Source organism: Dreissena polymorpha, chromosome 5 (genome assembly GCF_020536995.1).
Source record: "Dreissena polymorpha isolate Duluth1 chromosome 5, UMN_Dpol_1.0, whole genome shotgun sequence".
NCBI lineage: Eukaryota > Metazoa > Mollusca > Bivalvia > Myida > Dreissenidae > Dreissena > Dreissena polymorpha.
This window is the reverse complement of record NC_068359.1, coordinates 107,347,390-107,370,246: the sequence shown is the minus strand read 5'-3', so window position 1 is coordinate 107,370,246 and position 22,857 is coordinate 107,347,390. Positions and strand designations below refer to the sequence as shown.

Genomic DNA, 22,857 nt, shown 5'->3' with positions numbered 1-22,857 from the left:
AAGTTTATTGGAAGGCGTAGTGGTACGAAAACGTACAATGTATTAGTTTATTAATATACATATAATAACGATCGCTATACACAACTTCACCATATAGCAGTACATAAGTGAATGTCAGCCAGAATAGCTCAGTTGGGAGAGCGTTAGACTGAAGTTGTTTACGCAACAGTCATGTAAAGACCCACGGTTCAATCCCGGGTTCCGGCACGAATGGAACAGTTCGGCGGCTGACATTTGTTTCAGTCAGGTTAATAAATATAATTAAGCTTTATTTAATGTAGATATTTTTAAATCCATTTTACTACAATTGGACATTTTTATTAAAATTAATGGATGCAACGTGGTGACAACGTTAATTAAAATTTCTTACATCCCTTAAATATCTTATTAAAAATACACGTGTTTTTATATTTACAAATAAATGCAAACAACACATCAATTATCCATGTATTTTTATGGCTGTCTATTTTAAAATGTCAACATAAAATAAGCTTGATTATATTTATTAACCTGCCTGAAAAAAATTGTCAGCCGCAGAACTGTTCCGTTCGTGCCGGAACCCGGGATTGAACCGGGGGCCTTTAGATGATTGTTGCGTAAACAACTTCAGTCTAACGCTCTCCCAACTGAGCTATTCCGGCTGACATCATTTATGTACTGCTATTTGGTGAAGTTGTGTATAGCGATAATACATTGTACGTTTTCGTACCACTACGCCTTCCAATAAACTTGCTTGCGCGATAGGTCGTCAAATATCGTACTGCATTGATTCTCCACTAAAAACGCAAATTAGAAAAACCATAAAATAAATATATTTTGATTATGTTCGGTTTTTATACAAAACCAGAAAGTTTCGCGTATTTGACCAGTCCCTGTGATCTTCCCCCTGTGATCAGTTGTGGATCAGTTATTAATTAAAACAATAAGCTTTGCCTTATTGGCAATAAATAATGTAAAAGAATGTCATAGCCACAAATGCAGTACTTTTTTACACTAATTTACACAAAAAATCACCACTATGCAAGATATTCTTAAAACAAAAATATATAAATTGATCCGTAAAATAACTTCTCATCCCATAAGAGAAAAAAATGCATTGCATACTAGTCGCAGCTCTCCAAAGCGACGCCAATAGCATGACTAAGGGAAATGCAATCAAATCAAATATGTTACTAACAATGCTGTGGGTATTAATCAATAAAAACAAACCATAAACAAACGCTCTTGTCTCTTTCACGTTAAATAGAAAACAACTTTTCAAATCCGTATTCTAAGTGACAAATCGATGGAACACGTGCGTTTTTAGTGGGATCAGATAATGACCTTTGGAATTTATGAGATATGAATGTATGGTAAGTGTATGGTGATCAGGAGATCCGTGACTTGATCTTATAAACGTTCACACGACTGATTTAAAACACGGATAAACGCGTAGCTTAAGTGGTATTATTGTAAATGGGAACGCATTAAATATAAAGGATCGGTGATCGAGAGATCCGCGTTATTATCTTTAACATCTGAACGACTGATTAAAGTACTTAATATCTTCTAAGTGATCAAGAGTTGTTTTTTTCAAAACCAACAGGATGTTTTCTTGTTTGTCCATCGCCCACTGTATTTTGCTTGATTTTGCGATCAGGATTTGACCTTAAAATCAGATTTGAGATAATATATTCATTTATTCAGTCACCAAGTTTTTTAAGCTTGACACTTATTGATTGTAAAACTTTCCATCGTCTCTTAACGGTTCTTGAGGACGCTGTTTTTGACCTAGTTATTGGTACATGGGTGAAGCAGTTTTTTTTATCAGTCCAACACTTCATGCTAAAATAAGATTTCACTCATGTTTGTAAAGCTGAATATTTACTTGGTTTGTATTTAAATGAGGACATATTTTCCGTACTCATTCCGGAAATGTTATTTAGTTGAAAGCCTTGATGAGTTCAATTGCCTTTTGCTGATATGGGAAGCAAACAGTCATTGGTTTTATACTTAAAAGCCATTGATAGCAATTAATGTTTATTTTTTAAATTATAAAAATATTTAACATTGTTTTTTCTATATTTATTTTATAAAGACAAACTTGCCGTTTGCTGTCGATGTTTGTGTCGGTTTACATGGTTTTCGATTGTTTTTACTTTTAGCTAAGATTGAGCTTTTGTGTCAATAAGAACGATACTAACCCCATTGGAAAATGACCGTTCCAAGGCGGCAACCCCAGTATCACTCATTGGTGTTTCTGTTAGACGTGTGATTTTGTCGTTTGTATGATTGTTGGACAATGCGACTAGAGATATTTCCCTTACATAAACGAATTCAAAATGATGAAAACATATCATTTCTCTCCTTCTAATACAAAATGGAGTTTCATTTATTAATTGTTGTAATGATGTTGATGAAAACCTTGGCCATATCGATAAACAACCGGTCGCAAAAAGTCAAGGCTTTTAAGATAACATCGCGGATTTAAAAAACAAGGACAGTCATCTGTCCGCAATTTCAGCTCAAGTGCGGAGAGTCTCCTTAATAGGAGACAACGAAATTGACCGAAATTGAACGTTTTATTACTTCAAAATATTAAGCGTGATGAAAACAGATACAAATAGTTGAGCACTAAACTAAAGGGGTAATGATGTGCATCCAGAGGGCTATTTTTATTAAATAACACAAGATTTAAATGATACACATTTAACAACTTGAATATCACGTTCAACGAAAAACGGTTGCATAGGTGGGTACATCGGAGAAATATCAAAAGTATAAGAAACAGTTCGGATGACATGAAAGATTCATATCTTTATTGCAGGGGATACAGTTATGGGATTTACAATTATAACACAGCGTTTACGGGATAATGCCATGGAATACAATTATATTAAAGACACAGACCACACTAATATTATATTTTCCGCATTTTTTGATGTAATAAAAAAAGAATTTGAAGAGAAACACGGTGACGTTAACAAGGGCTTTTCCATAACAAAGCGCTCCACCATTTCGAACGCTTCGACGGTGTATTGAACATTTTGTGTCAGTTATCTGATATTATAATGTTTGTAAATTTTAACCTAAACAATACGATATAAAGATATTTGATTCAAATACATGGTGCAGCACTGTTTACCATTTCCATCTATTAGCCATTATATATATATTTCTCTCTCTGTCTCTCTCTGTCTCTCTCTGTCTCTCTCTGTCTCTCTCTGTCTCTCTCTGTCTCTCTCTGTCTCTCTCTGTCTCTCTCTCTCTGTCTCTCTCTCTCTGTCTCTCTCTCTCTGTCTCTCTCTCTCTCTCTCTCTCTCTCTCTCTCTCTCTCCTCTCTCTCTCTCTCTCTCTCTCTCTCTCTCTCTCTCTCTCTCTCTCTCTCTGTCTCTCTCTCTGTCTCTATCTCTGTCTGTCTGTCTGTCTGTCTGTCTGTCTCTCTCTCTCTCTCTCTCTCTCTCTCTCTCTCTCTCTCTCTCTCTCTCTCTCTCTCTCTCTCTCTCTCTCTCTCTCTCTCTCTCTCTCTCTCTCTCTCTCTCTCTCTCTCTCTCTCTCTCTCTCTCTCTCTCTCTCTCTCTCTCTCTCTCTCTCTCTAGACATAATCGAATAAAATATGTGATTGTATTAATAAGTTTGATATATTTGTACTTTAATAGCATTATTTGTCAAAACAAAACGTTTAAACAAGCAACAAACTTGCCACCAATTTTAACTTCGAGTTTCGTTTTCTCTTTTATCAATTATACCATAAGAATGTCGGCAATTTTACTAAGGACGGAATTGCTGCAAAATTATAAATGTTATATCAATTTGAAAGTAAATTAACTTGAACAATGCACAAAAACCTCGGGATCAAATTTGTGTAGACGAAATTATTTATTTATTTAATGTTATTTGCACACAAACATTGTTTGTGTGCTATTTCTATTTTCGTTGAATTGCAGGTCGTTTTACGCCAAGCTTTTTTTTTCTTAAATTTGGTTCGCTTCTTATCGCCCAAACTTTTGAAAATAGTTACGCAATAGATAATGCAATAGATAATGCTTATGTAAATAGTGCACAGAGGTCACTCTATATGCCCCCCACGATTCAAACAATATAATAAGGTTTAATGAATTGGTACGTAACATTGCGAAACCTAATCCTAACTATAATGAATGGGTAATCCATGATGCTGATCATGCTCCCACGTATAATAAATTGGCAATAAGTTGTTTTCTTTGTGAAATGAATGGTACAAAAATCAGGTTTAAATAATGAATTGTCAATAAACAGGGCTCTGGATTTCCTTTCAAAAATTAATTCAATAAACGGGTCATAATGGGGGCTAATAAATTGGGATGTTCACATTAATTGACTATTATTGTCATTTTTTGGTGATTGCTGGAACAATTATTAAAGAGATTTTTTGTTTGGACGTTAATTTGCCAGATCGATTTGAAGAATTAATTTAAAAAAAAACACAAAATACAATTATTCTTTTACAGTATTTTTTTAAAACAATTATTGATCAAAATACAAATACAACTTATTAGATAATCTTCAAGTAAGAGATAATGAGTTACATGAGTATGTCAATAATTTGATAATTTAAAATGACAATGTACTTTTTCGGTTTTTAGTTATGGTAATTCATTACCCCATCCACCATTGTCCATTGTTTATTTTCCTATTTGTATATGTAAGTTATTTCTTCCTTTCCACGTATGTTTTTGTAAATAGTGGGAGCAATGTTATCATTTATTCAACAATCGAAGTGTGTTTTAGAAAAGAAATCAGTATTACTTTAACGCCATGTGGATATGTTAATTGTTTACGACAACATAAACAAAGTACCATACAGTGAAAAATATCATTCATCCTTAAACGTCATTACTGGATAACACATAAGGTCAAGATGTACATCCTTGTTCTAATGGACAAGCCAATCACTATGTATAGTTTATTGCAATTATTTTGCTGTATTTATAGATAACTCAAGTTTTTTGTTGATGTTTACCATCAAATTAGGATAAAATCACTCTGGCAAAGTCACATATCCGTGTTCAGTAGGATATCTTTCTACCTAGATTAGAACTGATAAAACACTTAATACACTGTGTACAATTAAAAGGCCAAATTGTTTCGTTCCTTAAACACGACCAAAGATTAGTAAAGGGTTCATTCATTACCAATTCAAAATTTCATGCAATGGTCAATTTTAATATTTTCCAAAATAAAAAAAAAATGAATTCACAAACATTTGAAGAGGATTCCACCAACAAACCATTTAATTACACAAAAACTATATATTAAAAACTAAAGAAACTGTTTTTGGTAAACGCATTGAGCTGTTCGGTTTGTAGACCTGAACCAATGATATCTTGATCAACACCTAAGTACTTGTGTCTGTGCCGTACCGGGTGGGATGGAATTAAGAGCAAAGTCAGCCCCATCCCACTGTTGTTTCCGGAGGACTTCAGTGGCGACACCTTGCGGAACTTTGTGAGCTATTGTACACTTGTACACTTGACACAACTGAAATGCTTCTCTATATATATCGCAGATTGTTGTGAAATAAAATCATTGTGTCTGTTGGTCTCCAAAGATGAACAAGGCTGTGGTTTTCTTCTTCGTGGTAGGCCTGATGGTCTCCGTTGCGCAAGGTGAGATTTGTTAATAATAATAATAATAATAAAAATAATAATAAAAAAATAAAATAATAATAATAATAATAATAAGTTGTTTTTTTTATATTGTTTTACTTTATCTGACTTCATCATGTAAACAATGTAAGGGTTATAATGTATATATTATATACATGTCTGCCTGTTTTTAAAATGTAGTGATCATGTGAATGCAACTATGGTCTCCAACTACATGCACGAATTAATATTATGGTAAGATGCTTTATTTGCGTGTTTTACCATCACTGAAAGGTGACAAATTAATTTTTGTAGAGCACGTGCAGGAATGAAATTCGTAACTTGTCTCCGTTTGCGATAAATTATTTAAATGAAAGCCCACCGACAACTACCCTATAATATTTTTTATTATATGCAGCTAATAATTTGACATTCAATAAATAAATATACTTCAGCAAAGTGAGTGATGTACGATGTGCTTCATCGCGCTGATATTTTGTTCATTTTACTACTTCAAACAATATTTGGGCTAACCCTACATAACATACGTCAGAAAATGGGAAAAACGCCAAATTTGGAACAGTGCCACATGAATGCAAAAGAAACATACAGGAGCATGTAGTTCTTTCACCACAAAATCCATTATGTCCACAATACATAATTGTGTTATATTCACATGATATGATAAGTGTTCATCAGTAAGAAAGACACAGCATTCTTGTTCTGCCTTCAGGTGCATGCCACCTTGCCGGGTGGGACCATCCTACACACAGCAAGCTCAGCGCCAGTCCACTACAGGTTCCTGACGACTGCAGCAGCGAGACGCTGCGGAACTTTGCGACCGACTGTGGACTCCAGGAACACTACAAGGTTTGTAGTCAACTGATTTACGAGTAAACAGCAAACGATATTTTATTTGTTTTTCTTAAAAATAAAGAGCATATTGGGTGAATTTTATTTTTTAAGATTACATTTAATCCTGCAAGGCTTAGAAACATCTGAAAATGACGCGTGCTCTAATGTTTTGTGTCTAGCATGACAACCTTCTACTTTTCGATACACTTACCTCTTAAGGGATTTATTATTCTAGCATAAGGTATCATTCAAACTACTTAAGATGCAAACATAATGTCAAACAATTAAATAAATAACATCGGTTTCCCAGAGCAGCGCAACGGTATTTCTCTCAAATTTGTATGATGCCACATTGACATGCATAGTGTTCTAAGAATACTAATCGTTTAAACGTGTGCTAAAATATAGATAGTATAAACTAAGGTTTGTACATTTGGTTGTTATCCAAGACATTTTACTGAAGTAATCGGATACAATTGTACTTGTAATCCTTTCAAAAAGTAAAGGGAGGATTGAGCTTTTTGTTGCGATTGGTGCACTTGTTGCATTCATAAATAAGTTTCAATTAAATTTGTGTTAATTGGCTAATAAAATTGAATTTTGATGCGAACAGTCCGATACCGAGGTTAAAAGTTTACTGTTTTACGAGAAGTAACTTGAATTGAAGGTAGTTGTCTTGGTTATTTATTGTATTTATGAGCTATCATTTTAAACCCTACAGGAAGACTTGACATGTTTGCTATGTTTGGTATATGATAGAATGAAGATATATTATATCTGTATATGTGTTAATCGGTCAATTGCCATTGCTTGGAATTTTGTTGCGATAACTCCGAGGTTTGCAGTTTATTGGTTCAAGTGTAGTTTCGTTGATTTAAGTTGTTGTTTTTTGTATATAGTGGTCTGATTTATACTTTTAAAGCGTATAAGCAGGATAGGCCTTTGTGTTGTTTGTGTGTCATTGGTCGCATTGTGGAAGAATTATTCGATTTATCCGTCAAAAAGCAGCGCGTTTGGAAATCTGGTTCGAAGGATTTGAAACAGGATTTATGCCATATTCGTCTCTAGTCACACACCCGAATAACACAAAAAATAATTCTTGACATATAAACAACGATGGTGCGAAACTTAGTTCGATTTCAAGATGATTTTTTACATATATGTGCAATTTTAAATAAAAACTATATTTTATTTTATTTTCTTATGTTCTGAACGTCTTTCTTCAAATCTGTTATTTTCCCATTTATGATGAATGAACCCAAACAAAGTTTCGGACATATTGGCATTTGTCATATGTTTTTAATGACAATAGGCGGGTATCATTGAAGAATTAAATTTTACTTATCGGCAAAAGATATTTAACAAAACAATTTAGAAATTACGAAAAGGATTAATTAAACAAAGTATAACGGGCTTAACGTATATACCATGTATAAGTTACTCTATATTTCAATCAACTATCAGGGCAACCACTTCATCGTGAGCAACGCCAATAGCCCTTTCGGCGTCGTCTCGATGATTCCAGAGCACATTAAAGATTACGGCACGTGCGAGAGAATCGTACAAGAACTCAACGAGAGATGCACATACGACTTCTAAAGCTACTTACGCCGCTTTAACGTGAACGCCAGCTGAAGCCGTAACGACCCCTTCTACTAAGACATTCAATTTGTGTATATTATAACTATGTTTTAACTTCAGCTTTAGATTTGTTTGAGTTGTATTGACACCTTTACCCTAATCATCGAATGGATTTTCATGTGTAATCAGAAATCAAATATTTAGTATTATTTGTTCAAATCCGATTTAACACATTTTGTTGTTTCTAGAATGTTTTCTATTTCAAATGTTATCAGCAAAATTGACTGTTTGATGCAAGGTTCCTTCGATAAATAGACCATTGACGGTTAAATTTGATTTTCTAAATTAATTTATATTTATACTCCGAATCTGTGTCTTCTGTACTACTAATAAATACTATTGCATTATACTTTTTGTTAAAAGTATGCAGAAGTCAGACGTCAAGAAATCGAAAAACAAACGCCTTCAACAGCCACGAAATTATTTATTCTTTACGAAACAAAAATGGACTTAACGTAAAATTGTTGTTTTCATACGGAAATTCTGGTATCCAGCATATATCGACCTATGTAAAATGCAATGCCACACTCATTTTAACGAAGTCCATTTCATGATATGCGAAAAACCAATTAAAAGAATTACTACATCGACTGTTCACAGTGATTTTTCCAAATATTATGTTTATTTTGAACTTTCAATACCATGACCACACATCTTTATTATATCATACCATTTGTTCGTATGCGACCAATACGAGATTCAATTTTTAAATACGATAAAACATACTCATTAATAACGTTCTCTGTTTACGTAACATACTAATAGCCGAGCTTCATGTATGTCAATACAAATGTGGTCTTTATGCCGTACAAATTAGTTTCTTGACATAAACAAGTTCGTGATTTGTTTTAATATCTTGATAATAATTTGCAGAAAATGGCATAATTGGTTGTGTCAATTAGCAACGTACTCGAGAGAGCACCTCTATCGCGAGCCGATTCGACTTTAAACAACTAATACAACTTATACCAAGCTATCAGAACATGCACGCATATCATTCTATAGTGACATTTGTGTCATCAGCACACCTGGGATGATAATTTTTACAAATTCTTGCGCTTTCACTTTAAAAGTATATAAGAAAACTTTTCTTTCACCGTTGTTATTGAATAAATGATCTTAGAAAATGAAAACGATTTTCGTATGCAAGAAATTTCTACTATAGACACAGTCGAACTCGTGTGTAGCTTTGCGAATGCGTTATTACTGCTGCGGAAACGCAAATAATGACTATATACTTCTGTTTGGATAATTTATTTCAGAGATCACAACCCTTTTGAATCTGAACAACGACCACTTTCGCGTGCATTTGATCTTTATTGAGAATACAATGAACATGGTATACAAATGTATCGGGAAAAACAGATTAAGCAATATAATTGCGTTTCACGACAAGACTATAGTTCGAAAACATATTAAAGGGTAATTCTTGAAAACAAAACAATGTGCTCAGTATTTAGAGATCTTTGAGTTTAAACACGCATATCGTATGCAATTTATTGCACCTCAATTGACAATAAGCATGTGTGTTACTATTTATGATATGAAACACATTGGTACGGGGTATTGAAGTAGTTGTTTTTATTTTGTACTGAAATTAAATGTTTGGGTGAAGGGGGTTAATTATGTATACAAGAAGCGTAATATATGGATATACAAGGATGACCACAGAAAAGGGCTTGTTTACAAAAAACAGACTATTACTCCTAACCTAACCGCTTAAATGTCAATGTCGGATATTAATTATCTGTCTTTTTGAAAACCTCAACCAGTCGATGTGGGTGGTAAATTACTTCACGGCCACTGTCCACCATGCTTCAGCCTGCTTCAAGTTCTATCTAATGTGTATCTGAGACAATAGAAAGATGTTATAAGTACTTTTGCTATTAAGTCTGATTACTAGTGCAAGTTAATACAAACAAAGTACATGCACAGTGGTTAAAATTGCTTCTCTCATAGTGATCAGGTAGGTATCTTTATCGTCAAGATCACATGTGACATTCATTCAAAATAGGGTTTGATAGTACAATACTTGGTAAAAATGTTCCTTAACATTGTAAACAAAATGTATGTCAGGGTGGAAAAGAAGTCACTGCGGCGAAGCAAATATTTAAACAGGGTGCACTTACATTCAAAGCCACCAATTGTTCGGACATGCATCCGCCAGTATGACAGTATTTAGGCCTCGCCCAAATTCAGTCGAGTACAGTAGTATTTGTGACTTGTCAATTCATCCAGACAATAACTCTCCTGCAAACTGATGGTACAGGCTATGGTCAAAATCATTTCCAACACTTTAAAGAACAAAATCAAATTACAGCAAATTGTGTTGGCAATTAATATTTTGCCTCGATTAGTCCTATGCTATGTATATAGCATAAATGCACAATAACATATGCACTTAATAGTATCTGTTAACATAGCAGGTCTTATAAAATGGTATTATACAAAGTAGACAGAAGGTACGTTCATTCTAGTGAACGAATTGCCCAGCCTTAAACCGGAACAGGACGAAATAATAAAGCGTTACGCGTTTTAAAAGTGCATGATAGGGATTCTGACATATTGTTTTAAGACATAATAAAGTAACTTGTTGAGACAGATGGATGCACCTGTATGTAGAAATGAAACAAAAAACGCCATTGTGTGCTTAACCAGTCTTATAGTGGGACCTAGGAGCTTATTTCCTTTTATTGTATCATATCTTTCCCACTTATGGTATCTAAGGCAACCTTTTTATACAATACAATCCTTAAAGTCTTCTATCTGCTGTACAGAATGTTTGGAAAACTCAGTTGTCGATACTCAACACATAAACGTCAATTTTTAAGGTTATGAATGCGCAAAAAATCCATTTTTGTAAAGTGTGCAATTTTTTCAACATGATCAAGCTTCATTCGGATATATCTCCATACATGGTTGCAAATACATGCCTATTATTCATATATATGACATTTATTAAAAACTATGTTTGAGTTGTAACTCAAAATATTATAGTAACACTACTCTTTTACAACTTATTTCGAGCTGGGTAGGTTTCTTGGGTTGGGCTGCTAAGCATGAGCAACATTGTATTCATAAAAAACAATTTCTGATCATGTATGTCGCGCTTGGTTTCTGATCCAGATCAGCATTTACTTTTAAAAGTGACACATAATACTATTGTTAAAATTTGTTTAAATAGTTTTGATAGAAGGAACTTAAACGTTTCGCAATTATAATCTGCACTAAAACAATGGTTATGGTTTGGTTATGATAAAGATGTGTTGTCTATATGGTTATTTTTGAGTCCATTTTTTAAATATTAGAATTTCATTTCATGATGTGTTGAAATAACATTTATTAATATAGCATTTATATCGCAATAATATCATCTGAGCATGCATGATCATGCTGAGCCAGATCAGCATATACTCCACTCAATTAGAACGAATGTTGAGTTGGAATCTCGCGCTTGGGTCTTGAGCCTTATCAGTAAAACTTTTGACGCATAATAATATAGGACGAATGCTGGTCTAATAAGTCGCGCTGGGATGCTGAGCCAGTTCGCCATTGACGTAAACGGATAAAGAACAAATGCTGAGCTGATATGTCGTACTTAGATTCTGAGCCTGATCAGCATTGGCATTATTAATTTTGAATGAATGATGCACTGATACGTCACGTCGGGAAGCAGAGCTAGATCAATATTGATGTGCTGTCTCGTTGCGATATACCAGTTCTGTTGCTACAATTCACTGGTTTCCTATGTCTTGTACCTCGTAAAAAAGTAACTTTGTAGTAGTCTTGACCCAGACTGACAACTTCGAAATGTCCTCATATAAGTTTCGAAAGCGCCACCTATCTTGTTCCCGGGTCATGTATCTAATGGATTCCAAAAACGAATAGTAAAATGTAAAATATATCAAGAATACGAAAACGAGAAAATTGTAATAACATGCATTATGCATGATTTACCTTGATTTTGCTTGATGCGAGCGTAAAGCATCATCATTGACGAAAAATAATTTCCAACATATGAATTTGGTTTATTATATTGTCATGATGGATCCTAATGTAGACTTGTTTTTTTCAATGATAATCAGGTAACATACAACGAAAATATTTGAATGTCGAAGCATTTGGGAGAATGATATTATCGGGACAGGTATTACATACTTGATTTGGCTTTATTGCACATCTCGATACAACCGTTCCATGCGTTGTGATTAAACTACTACTACTACTAGTAGGAATTTATAATTCAATCAAATTTATTGGTATCCAATTAAAACAATGGACCAGACCTGTATTACATATTCTTAATAAAAAAGAATGTGAGAAAGCATTATTAAAATAACAATATATGAAAAACGTTAAGTGCAAAGTTTACCGGACTGTTTCTTGATTCATATTAACGAGTGCTGTGTGATGCACGTTCAATCCAATTAAGATTCATTTAAGCAGTCAGTTGACTTATGACGTCATTGAGACATCATGTCTTAGACATCATTGCACAGGTGTAAGCCAGAAGGTACACAAAGACTGTTCGAAGAGGGACTTAAAGCACAGCGTTATAAAAATGAATAATACCAGTGACCAATTCTGAATATTTACGTTTAGTTAAAAAGAATTCAGTTTTAACGTGGTATTTTTGTTGATTGTGTTCTCGAAGGTACATGCTTTCGGGAAAGTTCATTAAACATATATCTGTTTTTCAATACAATTACATCCGGGTTTTAATCTCTTCCAACTCAAAACAACGTCCGGTATAAAATAACACGAGAAAGACAAAGAAAAAAATAGTTGAGATTTCTTTTCGTATAATCAGTAAAAGAAAAACTGTGCTTGTCGTATACATTGTCGACGATGATCTTTGTTCGTGCATTTCGTTTAAAGTGAGTTTTGAGTGTGATGGTCAATTACTTTCGCGAGTGTTAGGAAGGACGAAAGAAGTAATGTATTGTTTGCAAACATTCAACTTAGTATTCAGTCGGAAAATAAGTGTTTTTTTCCCCACTTATTCGACTGACCTTTTTTGCGCCGATCTTAAACTCGCTTTTGAAATTCTATGTTGATTTTTTTTTCATTTTTGTAAAAAAATACTTGATTCTCTTAAAGTATGTGGTTATTTTCCTACATTTCATCATATCCACTAAATTAACTTTAAATTTACCAAAGATAACCAAAGAAAGACCATTGACAAGAGATTTGGAAGATTTCGGAATGTCATCACATATTCTTATTCAACTAGGAAAGGTACACAGATTTACGAAAGTCAAATTAAGCCGACCTACCTACCCTAGTTTTGGTGATGTTAATTGAAATATATAATGTTTTTAGGCCTCATTATATGGTAGCGTATATATGGAAGCGTATATGGTACCTTGATGCTGTGATGATGTCAACATTCTATGACGGCATGATATGAAAAAGGTGTCATGGCGTAAAAAAAAATCATCGTGTCGACTCAAACTATGATGGCAAGTCATTTTCACAAGAACATGACGCCAAAAATTATGTTGATTTGACGACTTAGGATAAGATTTCAAGACTAAAAGAACCCGCATGTTGGCATAACAGCCTAAATCTTTGACGATATTTTATCATTTAGCCGTCCTGTAAATTTTAATAATGTTGTGTTGTTTAATGTATGACGAGATATATCTTGATGACTTGCAAGTAACGTTATGTTGACATATCGATATATTTGAAGGAGGGATGCTTAATGTATTATTTTCTGCGTCCCGATGTCGATATAATCTAAGTGGACAAAAGGCGTTTAAAAAAAATGTTTGAATAATATCTGCGTGGATCACTTGATGTCGACATGACTCACGAAGACATGAATATAAAATATGCATGCATACGTCGATAAATATATGACGATATATATCGTCAACATTATATGGGTGAGATTACCTAGATTATGGCGACCAAATATTTTTTCGAGAAAAGCCGGAAAAAGTACGTCGAGATTTTAACTTAATGTCATCATGGCGAGTAAAATTAAGTGGGAAAAACCTACAAAACTATGACGACATACCATGTTATTTTACACTAAGTCGATATAAACTAGTCCGGCATGACCATATTATTGGGGTTTACCATATACGCTTCCGTATCATTATGATGTGGACTCTACGTCATAATGTTCGGGAAATTGATAAGATCGAGAACACTTAAATAGATTTACGCGTGATTTTCCGTTTGCTATAGGTCGCAAGTAAATACTCTTTGTTTGTTGTTTTATGTGCTTTTTATGATTTAATGAGTGAATTGAATATATATTTACATAACCATTTTACCGGTTAAAAAACAAATGATGGACTTTTTCACATTATATTTGTATCGGAAAATTTAACTTTCAGTGAGGATTGTTACGCCGAGCTTACTCGACACGATGGTTTAGTAAACGGGAGGCTACTGTTTTAATTTATCTCGAATCGCAGTTTTCGCCTAGTAGTAAAACATGAAACGTAAGTATTAAGACCATTATCATTTTGTCCATAATTACTATGTTTTTGGTTGATGTCATCTATACGCGTTTACTAATTATTATGGGCATTGATCTTAAAGTCAGTGTGGCATCTTAAATACAGGGCAGAGATAACGGTAATGGCTAAGGTATGCGTCTTTAACGTATTTGTTTTTGCGATATAAATTGTAACGTTAATATTTTTAAGATTATTTCAGATGGTAAAACGCTTGACTGCAAATGCGATGATCGTGGATTCGATCCGAACACATAACTGTTGTGGGGATTGGTCATGTAATACTAGCAATTCTCCCGCACCCCTGATTCAAAAAGAGAATATGTCAGTAACTGGTCATAAGTGCTGGTAAATAAGCTATTCCTGGAAACGTGCGAGCTGGTTAACTGACCTCCGTGATATTAATAATTTAATTAATTAATAATTAATATAAAAATTGACTTGTATTTGCACGGTTGTTACAATCAATGAAGGTATCATTATTATTTTGTTTTGTGCAGATCGTTGTTAAATCTGATTATTTTGCGGTCTTTGATCCAGCAATTTTTTTTTAATAACTTAATTGTGTTTAATGTGTTAGCAAAATTGCAGTCTTGTACTTTTAAACTAGCCTTTGGTGACAAATTGGAATTGGATTTAGATAAAGTGATCCCTGTCAAATATAAAAAGGAAATATTTCGTTGAATCATAGTACTTTGTTAAAAACTAAATAACAATAAAGACCTATATAAATTAGAACGTTTTTATACTAACGGTTTAATGTTTTACAATTCCATGAAAAAATATCCACTACTTTCGTTTCCATACCCGTAGGTAATTGTTTTCAGATTTTATGTTTGTAAATAATTTATGTTATCAATTTAAGACACCCTAAGCCATATAATGAATGTATGTACTTTTGAAACACTTCATGTTTATAAAATGTATATTGGCATAAAAGGTAATGCATTAACCTGTTATTAAATATCCACAGCTATGTGACTCGTAAAAGCCATCATGGGAGTGAAAGTAACATAGGAATACACGTTACACATCTCTTATGTGACACGGCATATTCTCATTCACGGGTGAATAAGGTCAATGCCCTTCCATAGAGAAGAAATGCGAAGTATTTTACAGTATCAATCACCAATGCTTTGCTTTGAATGGTTGATTTTCAGGTAGAAGTAAGCTTTCTTCTCAGAATAAGAAAATTGACATCAAAAGCAGTGGTGAAGATGAATTCTCAGGGAGATCTGGACAAATGGAATTTGACCTAAATGCTGATGTAAAAGCCAATGAAAAAAGACTCAAACATAGCTTCAAACTATGCCTCCTGGGTCTAGTGATTATTATCGCCATATATAAATTCCATATGATTGGGTCTTTGTCGAAGACGAATGTAGATGAAATTGTAATAAATCAGACTGAGACTGGATGGAAAAGGACATTTAAAAACCGACGTGAGTACCGTAATTTTGACATATTGTTTTAACTTCAAAAATAATTTTGTTGCTTCAAGAGTTTATCAAAGATTAATGAAGTATTAATAACTTTTTAATTATTTTAAGATTACGCGGCCATGCTGAACATCATCATCTTCTTCCACTTCTTTTTCTTATTCTCTTTTTTCTTCTTTTCGATCGCCAAATGTTCGTTGGCACGGTTTCTGTAGAGCATCCACTTGCCAAGACAGCATCTCCGGCAGTGTCACAGGTTCGGTCCATGCATTATTCTTCAGTGTTTGGTGGTTGCTTTGCCGAACAATTTAACTGTTTCAAAAGGAAAAGTTGAGAATAATGCATAACATTTTAAATGATTACAATTGTTATTAATGGTGTCTTTTTCTCATTGAATGTGCCACATGATGGTTTGTTGCTATCATTTTAAGTGCATTAAATTACACTTTGTTGTACAGCTAATTAAACCAAACCAAAATAGCGAGCAATGTCGGTAGCACAATTCTGCTAAAACTGTTAATCATATGTATAGTTGATCAGTTTCTGGTGTTAAGCAAAATAGTCGTTCTTTTATTCCACTTAAAATATCACTGATGTATGTTAACATTTTTAACTTTTTTGGATGAACGTTGAAAATGCGTACTTCAATTAAACATTGTAAATACTTTAACGTACTTCTTCTTCAACAATTAAAAAAAAGTTCGTGGATTCGGGTTTTTATTAGTCGTGTTTTATGAAAATTTCCATTACAGTGTTCCCTTTTTCGCACACGTGGATATAAGTCTTGTGAATTAATGGGCCAGCTTTTGCATAACAATTCATTTCTTACATCCACCAATTTATATTTTATTATAAAATAAGGGTTTTGTACAAGGACTGCCTGAGTTACTGTTTTTTTAATTTTGAGATGTGTCGACATTTTATTTGTATGTGCTTTTATGTGGATATGATACTATAGTGACAGTATTGTTATACAGCAATATATATATATATATAACTAACCTGTCGTAACTACACACTAATGCTGATAAACCTTTCCTCCAAGCACATTTTATCAGTGCGGCGTGTTACCCTGAACAAACATTTTCTTCGTGTAATTTAATAATTTTATCATAAAATAGTCATGGTCTATCATGAATTACTTAAGAACATACTCACCTGAATGAAAATGTACCACATGCTCGATAAATTTAAACATCTTTACTACAAAGACATCAATATCTAGCTCGAAACCAACTTATTCATAAGTTATCCTCTTGCACAGAACTTATATTGGAATAGTTATTATTGCATAAACTCTGTCTATAATGCCCTCTGGCGGGGTGCACAAACTTGGCACAAGAGGGCTTGAACGGGAGAAATCGTGTATTAAAGGGGCCTTTTCGCAGATTTTGGCATGTTTTGAAGTTTGTCATTAAATGCTTTATATTGATAAATGCCCTAACAAGCTTCAGTAAAAAATCAAGAATAATTAATTTTTTTAAAGTAAAAAAGGGAACACTCAGCGGGCTCGAATCACTGACCCTGGAGTCCTGGAGTAAAAAGTCTACCACTTGAACCACTCGACCGTTTTTCCAGATACAATATCAGTTGTATTTTATACCTTGTATAAGCAATCCTTGAAGTTTCACAAAATATAACGACAACAACAGAACTCTCCAAATTATTAATTCGTTTCGCGTTGCAACGCTTTATAATTTGCAGGGTTTTAAATCGTAAAAAGATGTATATTATGGCTATTTTAGAGCATGGTTAATTTTCAGTAGTACTGTTTCCTCACAAATATCATAACTAAAACGAAAATTTGCAAAACTGAAACAACTCTTTTCAATTTTGTCAATTTACCCAAACGTGAAAAGGCCCCTTTAACAAGGCGATTCACGTGCCGTTCATTCCCTGTTATGTGTTTTTAATATCCATAAACTGGTCCACGCGCAGATACTTCCCATTTTCATTGAATTCAATGAAGTTATTTTGAACTTTGTTAATAACTCCAGCCTTCGACGACTTTCCAAGCATAAATGGGGAGCTGAATAAGCATCAATTTCCTCATTCATGCAGGGATAAAGGCAATGAATATTTCAATCCACTTTTCAAACTATACCATCTACACTCTCTTGACAACAGCTTTATTTCATTGGAAACGTCAATGAACTTAGTTAAGGTTCTTTACTCAACACTTTCAAAAGACTATGCTGTAAATGTAAGTGTTTATGTACCTCAACGTCCCTGCTGTATGCTTGAAATACTTCAGTGACAATATGTTGGCAGTATTAATTTTTAGAAAATTTATTTGGAACGAAATAAGATAGACCTGTACGAAAGAAACATCTATCATTCTATGAAAACAATGACTTATTCTGACGATATTTTAATCCGTCACGACCAGTAAATTCCAAAATAATTCCTCATTTCTTACTTTGCGCCGCTGCATTATAAAATTTGCATGTTGTTTGAACACATTTTAAATCGAAAACTGTCTATCCGAAGGTAAAGCCTCGTCATTTCTGATGATGACCGAGTGAGGCATATGTAAAACACAACCTTGAACTGTATGACGTCATATGAAATAATCGAATTATTTTGTCGATGTCGAATGTACAAGACATATTGATTTCAATGTTATTTTAATTTATTTTGGTGTGTGTGATTTTTTTATGCAATAATAGCGAAAATACACATTTTCTCGGACACGATCATCTGCGGGCGCTCTCAAAATCTGTTCCTGCCCGAGTGCGCAACGGATTTTTCGAGCGCCCGCAGATGATCAAGCCCTCGAAAACATGTATTAGCCATATAAAAAAATTATTTATAAATAAAGTATGCATACGTCAGTCCAGTTAACTGGTGTATGTAAACGTACTAAGGGTTGAATGCTTAGATCGGTGAAATGCTTAGAAGGCTGAGTTTTTTTAAAAGAGAAGTAAGAGTGACAGCAAAGATATTACTGACGAACTGTTATAGTAGTAAAGGTTCCAAGCAATCAAACGTTTGTTTTCAGTGTTTGGAGGTGCCAACGTGATGTTTGATGTCGATGAAGATGGCAAACCGGATATACTAAGCGGAGCGGGAGACTTGATGACATATAACGAAACGTTATTCTGTATGGAATCGAATGACGATGACACGGCTGGACAATTTTCACACTTCCATGACCTGTGCAAAGACTTCAGTGAGAATCGTCGATACCGTTTGAGATTGTACTTAATGTGTTGCTGATTGCTAATCTTACTTCGTAGAGTATACTCGCGATTTATTGCCTAAAATAGGTCACATGATGATCGTGTATTTGTCTTTGGTTTGTTCCGCTTTTAATCCAATCAGTATAGACCTTCGTTCAAACTGAATGTTTAATTATGTCAAAGTAATAAACAGGATGGTGTCATTATACTAGTATAGCTATGTCTAGTCTGATTAATTAATTACACGGCTTTTTTGACTCGCCCATTATATAGATTAATAGACCATGCGTCATAATTAGAACTCGTTTTACTAATAACATTTTATATACGTTACCAAACGTTGACACTTTCATGATCTATGCACATTTAATAACTTCAGATCTGACCTATCCATGTAAAGCAGTGATATTCGCCGTGAGGGGTTATGATGGAAAGCTATTGTGGGAATTGCCAGTCAGGTCAATACCTCTGTTCTTCAACTGTGAAGACGTTGATGTTAATCAGGATAATAAAACTGACTGTATTGTGTCGGGCCGCTCTGGGACGTTGATGGCATTCGATCCCAGAAAAGGTATATTGGTTATAGCGTTCTTTGAGACCAGATTGTCGTACGATCAAAGATAGCAGGAAAGCTCTTCTGTGTCTAAATGAAAATTACCGTATATGCACATTGTAAAACTGATAAGCTTTAAATATGATAGGAATAATAATTTATCTAAGTAGTCTAGATTAAAAACAAGGATTTGTATTTTATGAACAGGTCTGCCAGAATTGTAATACTTTCACCAGAAAACCTGATAGATGAATTTATATGTGAACACCATCTTTGCATGTCATGTTCAATTTGTTGTTCACATTTTTCGTTTGGTTTAAAGGGACCGTCAACCACGAATGACGAAAAAAAAAGGTTCTAAAATACCGTTTCTTTTTACAATTATTAGTTTATATTGATTAAAATATCACGACTGATATATAAAATTACATGATATTACATTACTTGATAAAAGTTCATATTTTCAGTATATTCGGTAATAAAATTTCGCGATGTGAAATCGAAAGTACATCGCGAAAATAGGTGACATAACGATAAACACTATAAATAACGCAAGAAGATTGATCATAATATATATATATAATATACAATTCACAACGCATGCACAATTTGCATTCCTGGGATTACCACGTGACGATGATGCTCAATCTACTTAGGTTATTTATAGTTAACTTGTAGTTACCTGGTACCTGTACTCAGTAAAATTTATTACCGAATATACTGAAAATATTAACACTTATCAACTTTTTTCAAGCAATGTAATATCAATATGAAAACATTATTTTTTTGCCATACAATTTAAGACACTTTCTGCAAGAATACTTTAAACATTATTAGTATAGAATTCAAGTTTTTAAAGCAAATATTGTTTCAAGCAAATTTTTTTAAATGTTAATACAGGTAAAACGTTGTGGATGTCTGAACCACAAGATTTCATAAAAGCCAACTGGAATGTTTACCGAGTTGTTGCCATTGGTGACTTGGACAATGACGGTGTGACGGAGCTGCTGGTTTCAAACGGTGGAAATCCCGCGAAAACCGCCGAGGTTGTCATTTTTATTAAAACTCATACCCATGAAATCTGATACTTATTTTCTCTGCAAATACCCATAGTTTGCGTGATTTTACTGCTGTTCTTATTTGGGTCGCTGAACATGCACAAGAGTAGAGTTTGGCGGTTTTGACAAGCCTTTGTTATTATATTCACAAATTTAATTAAAAAAATGAGGGTTGTAAGAATATCACAAATTTTCTTTATAAAATATAAAGAAGTGAAACTCCAGCTGCTGGAGCAGTATTGAATTCTCATTATATATGCATTTAGTTGGTTCTTTATTTAAGGCAATTGACCAATTGCCAAAACAGTACAAAACAGCACAATACAAAACAACATACATAACACATAAAAGAATAAAGCTGGGGTCACCGCCTTGGAACGGTCAATGCAAAGCGGTTTTAGAGCGCTCAACATCACCCTTGGCCCAGCAATATTCATGATACATTTAAGTGTTTATAAAATTAAACCTCATAGCATTGCAAATCAAAGGTTAATTTACGCCCTTAACAGGAATTTGTCTTTTTGTAATGTTTCTATATAAATGATAAAGGCTATAGACATGCCTGTTTTACCTAAATTAATGGTACAGATACACAGAGCACTTGTAATTTTAATCACGGAATTTCACTTATTTAATGCTTTGAAAAAAAGGTAAAAGCACAAATTGATTCTATCTTTTATAATATTTATACTAAACCATTCACTTAACAATTGCAAGGAAATGTTATACACTATTCCCTATCTTTCAAATGATTAATCTTAAACTTTACACAAAAATTATTTACACAATGTTAACGGAATACTTATATTTCAATTAATGATTAAAATCATTATAAGTGGGTTTAAAAAAGATAACCAACCGATAGATGACCAACACATAGATTGACATTTTTTCGCACTTTAGGAGACTGACCGAGACCCAGGCAGACTTCTTGTTGTTTCCGGAGCAGATGGCAAACCATACGGTAGACGTTATCTGAACATGCCCAATAGACGCGAGACCTACATGAGTCCAATTCTGTACAAGCCATTTCATCACTACTATATCCTGTTTGGAAGTGGCGGGGAATCAATCTCTGGTGGGTGTGTATGTACATGGATATTCCCTAGATTTTTTACTTTTTCCTATGATGTACAGTTATTTTGAGAAACGGATTGTTACGCTAACACCAACACACGCACTCATACCAAATGTATGACAGAGAGCATTTTTTATGTATAAATCACAGGCAGAAACATTTATGACAATTACCTGCACACAAACCATTATTGTCAGCTCTATAGACAGTATTTTGATACCATCCCTCAGAAATTGACCCATTTCCAAGATCGTGTTTGGTCGGACACAAGTGTCCACATATAGAGATTGTCCATGTCGATCATTTTAAGAGCTAAAACTCAATAAACAAGTCATTAAACCATAGATAAACAGCACCTGTATGCACATTAAACATTTTTCAATCGGTTACAATACCTATTGTTATCGAAAAAGTATGGTAAAAGTATGGTCTGTCGATCCGCGAGTACAAAATCTAAACAGAAAATTCTATTTTGACTCGGGAAATCCTTTGATGACGTCAGAGATTTTGTAACACAAAATACGATTGGTCGGTTTTCAATTTCTAACTCATCTTTTTTTAATGGAGATCCTCGGGAAATTCCGCTAAAACAATAAAAAAAAGTAGCAAATTATGGTTTATTGAATGACGTCAGAGGATTCCCATACTTCCTTCTAAAAATTAAAGCTATTGGTTGTTTTTTTACAAATCGGCGTGAAAACACTTTTGATGGGAGTGTGAATGACTATAAAATGTATTGTTATCGATTCATTAATGTTTATTGAACGGGAAATACTTGTTTAAATGACGAACAGTCATTTAATCTTTGTGTTTCTGCTGTTTGAAACGATCGGAAATTGAAGGTATATTGGACATACTTGTGTCCGACCAAATTTTTTCCGTGAGTGTCAACTTCTGAGGGCTGGTATCAAAACACTGCTGGATCAATGGTACTGATGTACATTTTTCCTGATAAATTATTAGCTTTCGAAA

The 22,857-nt window shown here is 33.8% G+C and overlaps 2 protein-coding genes and 1 non-coding gene across 5 annotated transcripts in view; 2 read left to right on the top strand and 1 right to left on the bottom strand.

The window, feature by feature from the left end:
* Positions 1-551: 551 nt before the first annotated feature.
* On the bottom strand, positions 552-641 carry Trnaf-gaa (transfer RNA phenylalanine (anticodon GAA)). Its single transcript is given in 2 exon segments — positions 552-587; positions 605-641. It is a non-coding gene; the product is annotated as a tRNA-Phe (tRNA).
* Positions 642-5,460: 4,819 nt separating this feature from the next.
* Positions 5,461-8,449, top strand: LOC127831873 (uncharacterized). Its single transcript, XM_052356946.1, has 3 exons — positions 5,461-5,627; positions 6,340-6,476; positions 7,926-8,449. The coding sequence occupies exons 1-3, from the start codon at positions 5,570-5,572 to the stop codon at positions 8,058-8,060; spliced, it is 330 nt and encodes a 109-aa protein (XP_052212906.1). The 5' UTR covers positions 5,461-5,569; the 3' UTR covers positions 8,061-8,449.
* Positions 8,450-14,240: 5,791 nt separating this feature from the next.
* LOC127832240 (uncharacterized) overlaps positions 14,241-22,857 on the top strand; it is a 33,816-nt gene continuing 25,199 nt past the window's right edge. For 2 of the 3 annotated variants that reach the window (XM_052357551.1, XM_052357553.1), the window contains exons 1-6: positions 14,315-14,560; positions 15,736-16,017; positions 19,016-19,186; positions 19,576-19,767; positions 20,650-20,795; positions 21,711-21,885. In XM_052357551.1, the coding sequence (XP_052213511.1) occupies positions 14,554-14,560; positions 15,736-16,017; positions 19,016-19,186; positions 19,576-19,767; positions 20,650-20,795; positions 21,711-21,885 (973 nt within the window). In that variant the 5' untranslated portion in view covers positions 14,315-14,553. The other variant, XM_052357552.1, reaches the window with a different exon arrangement.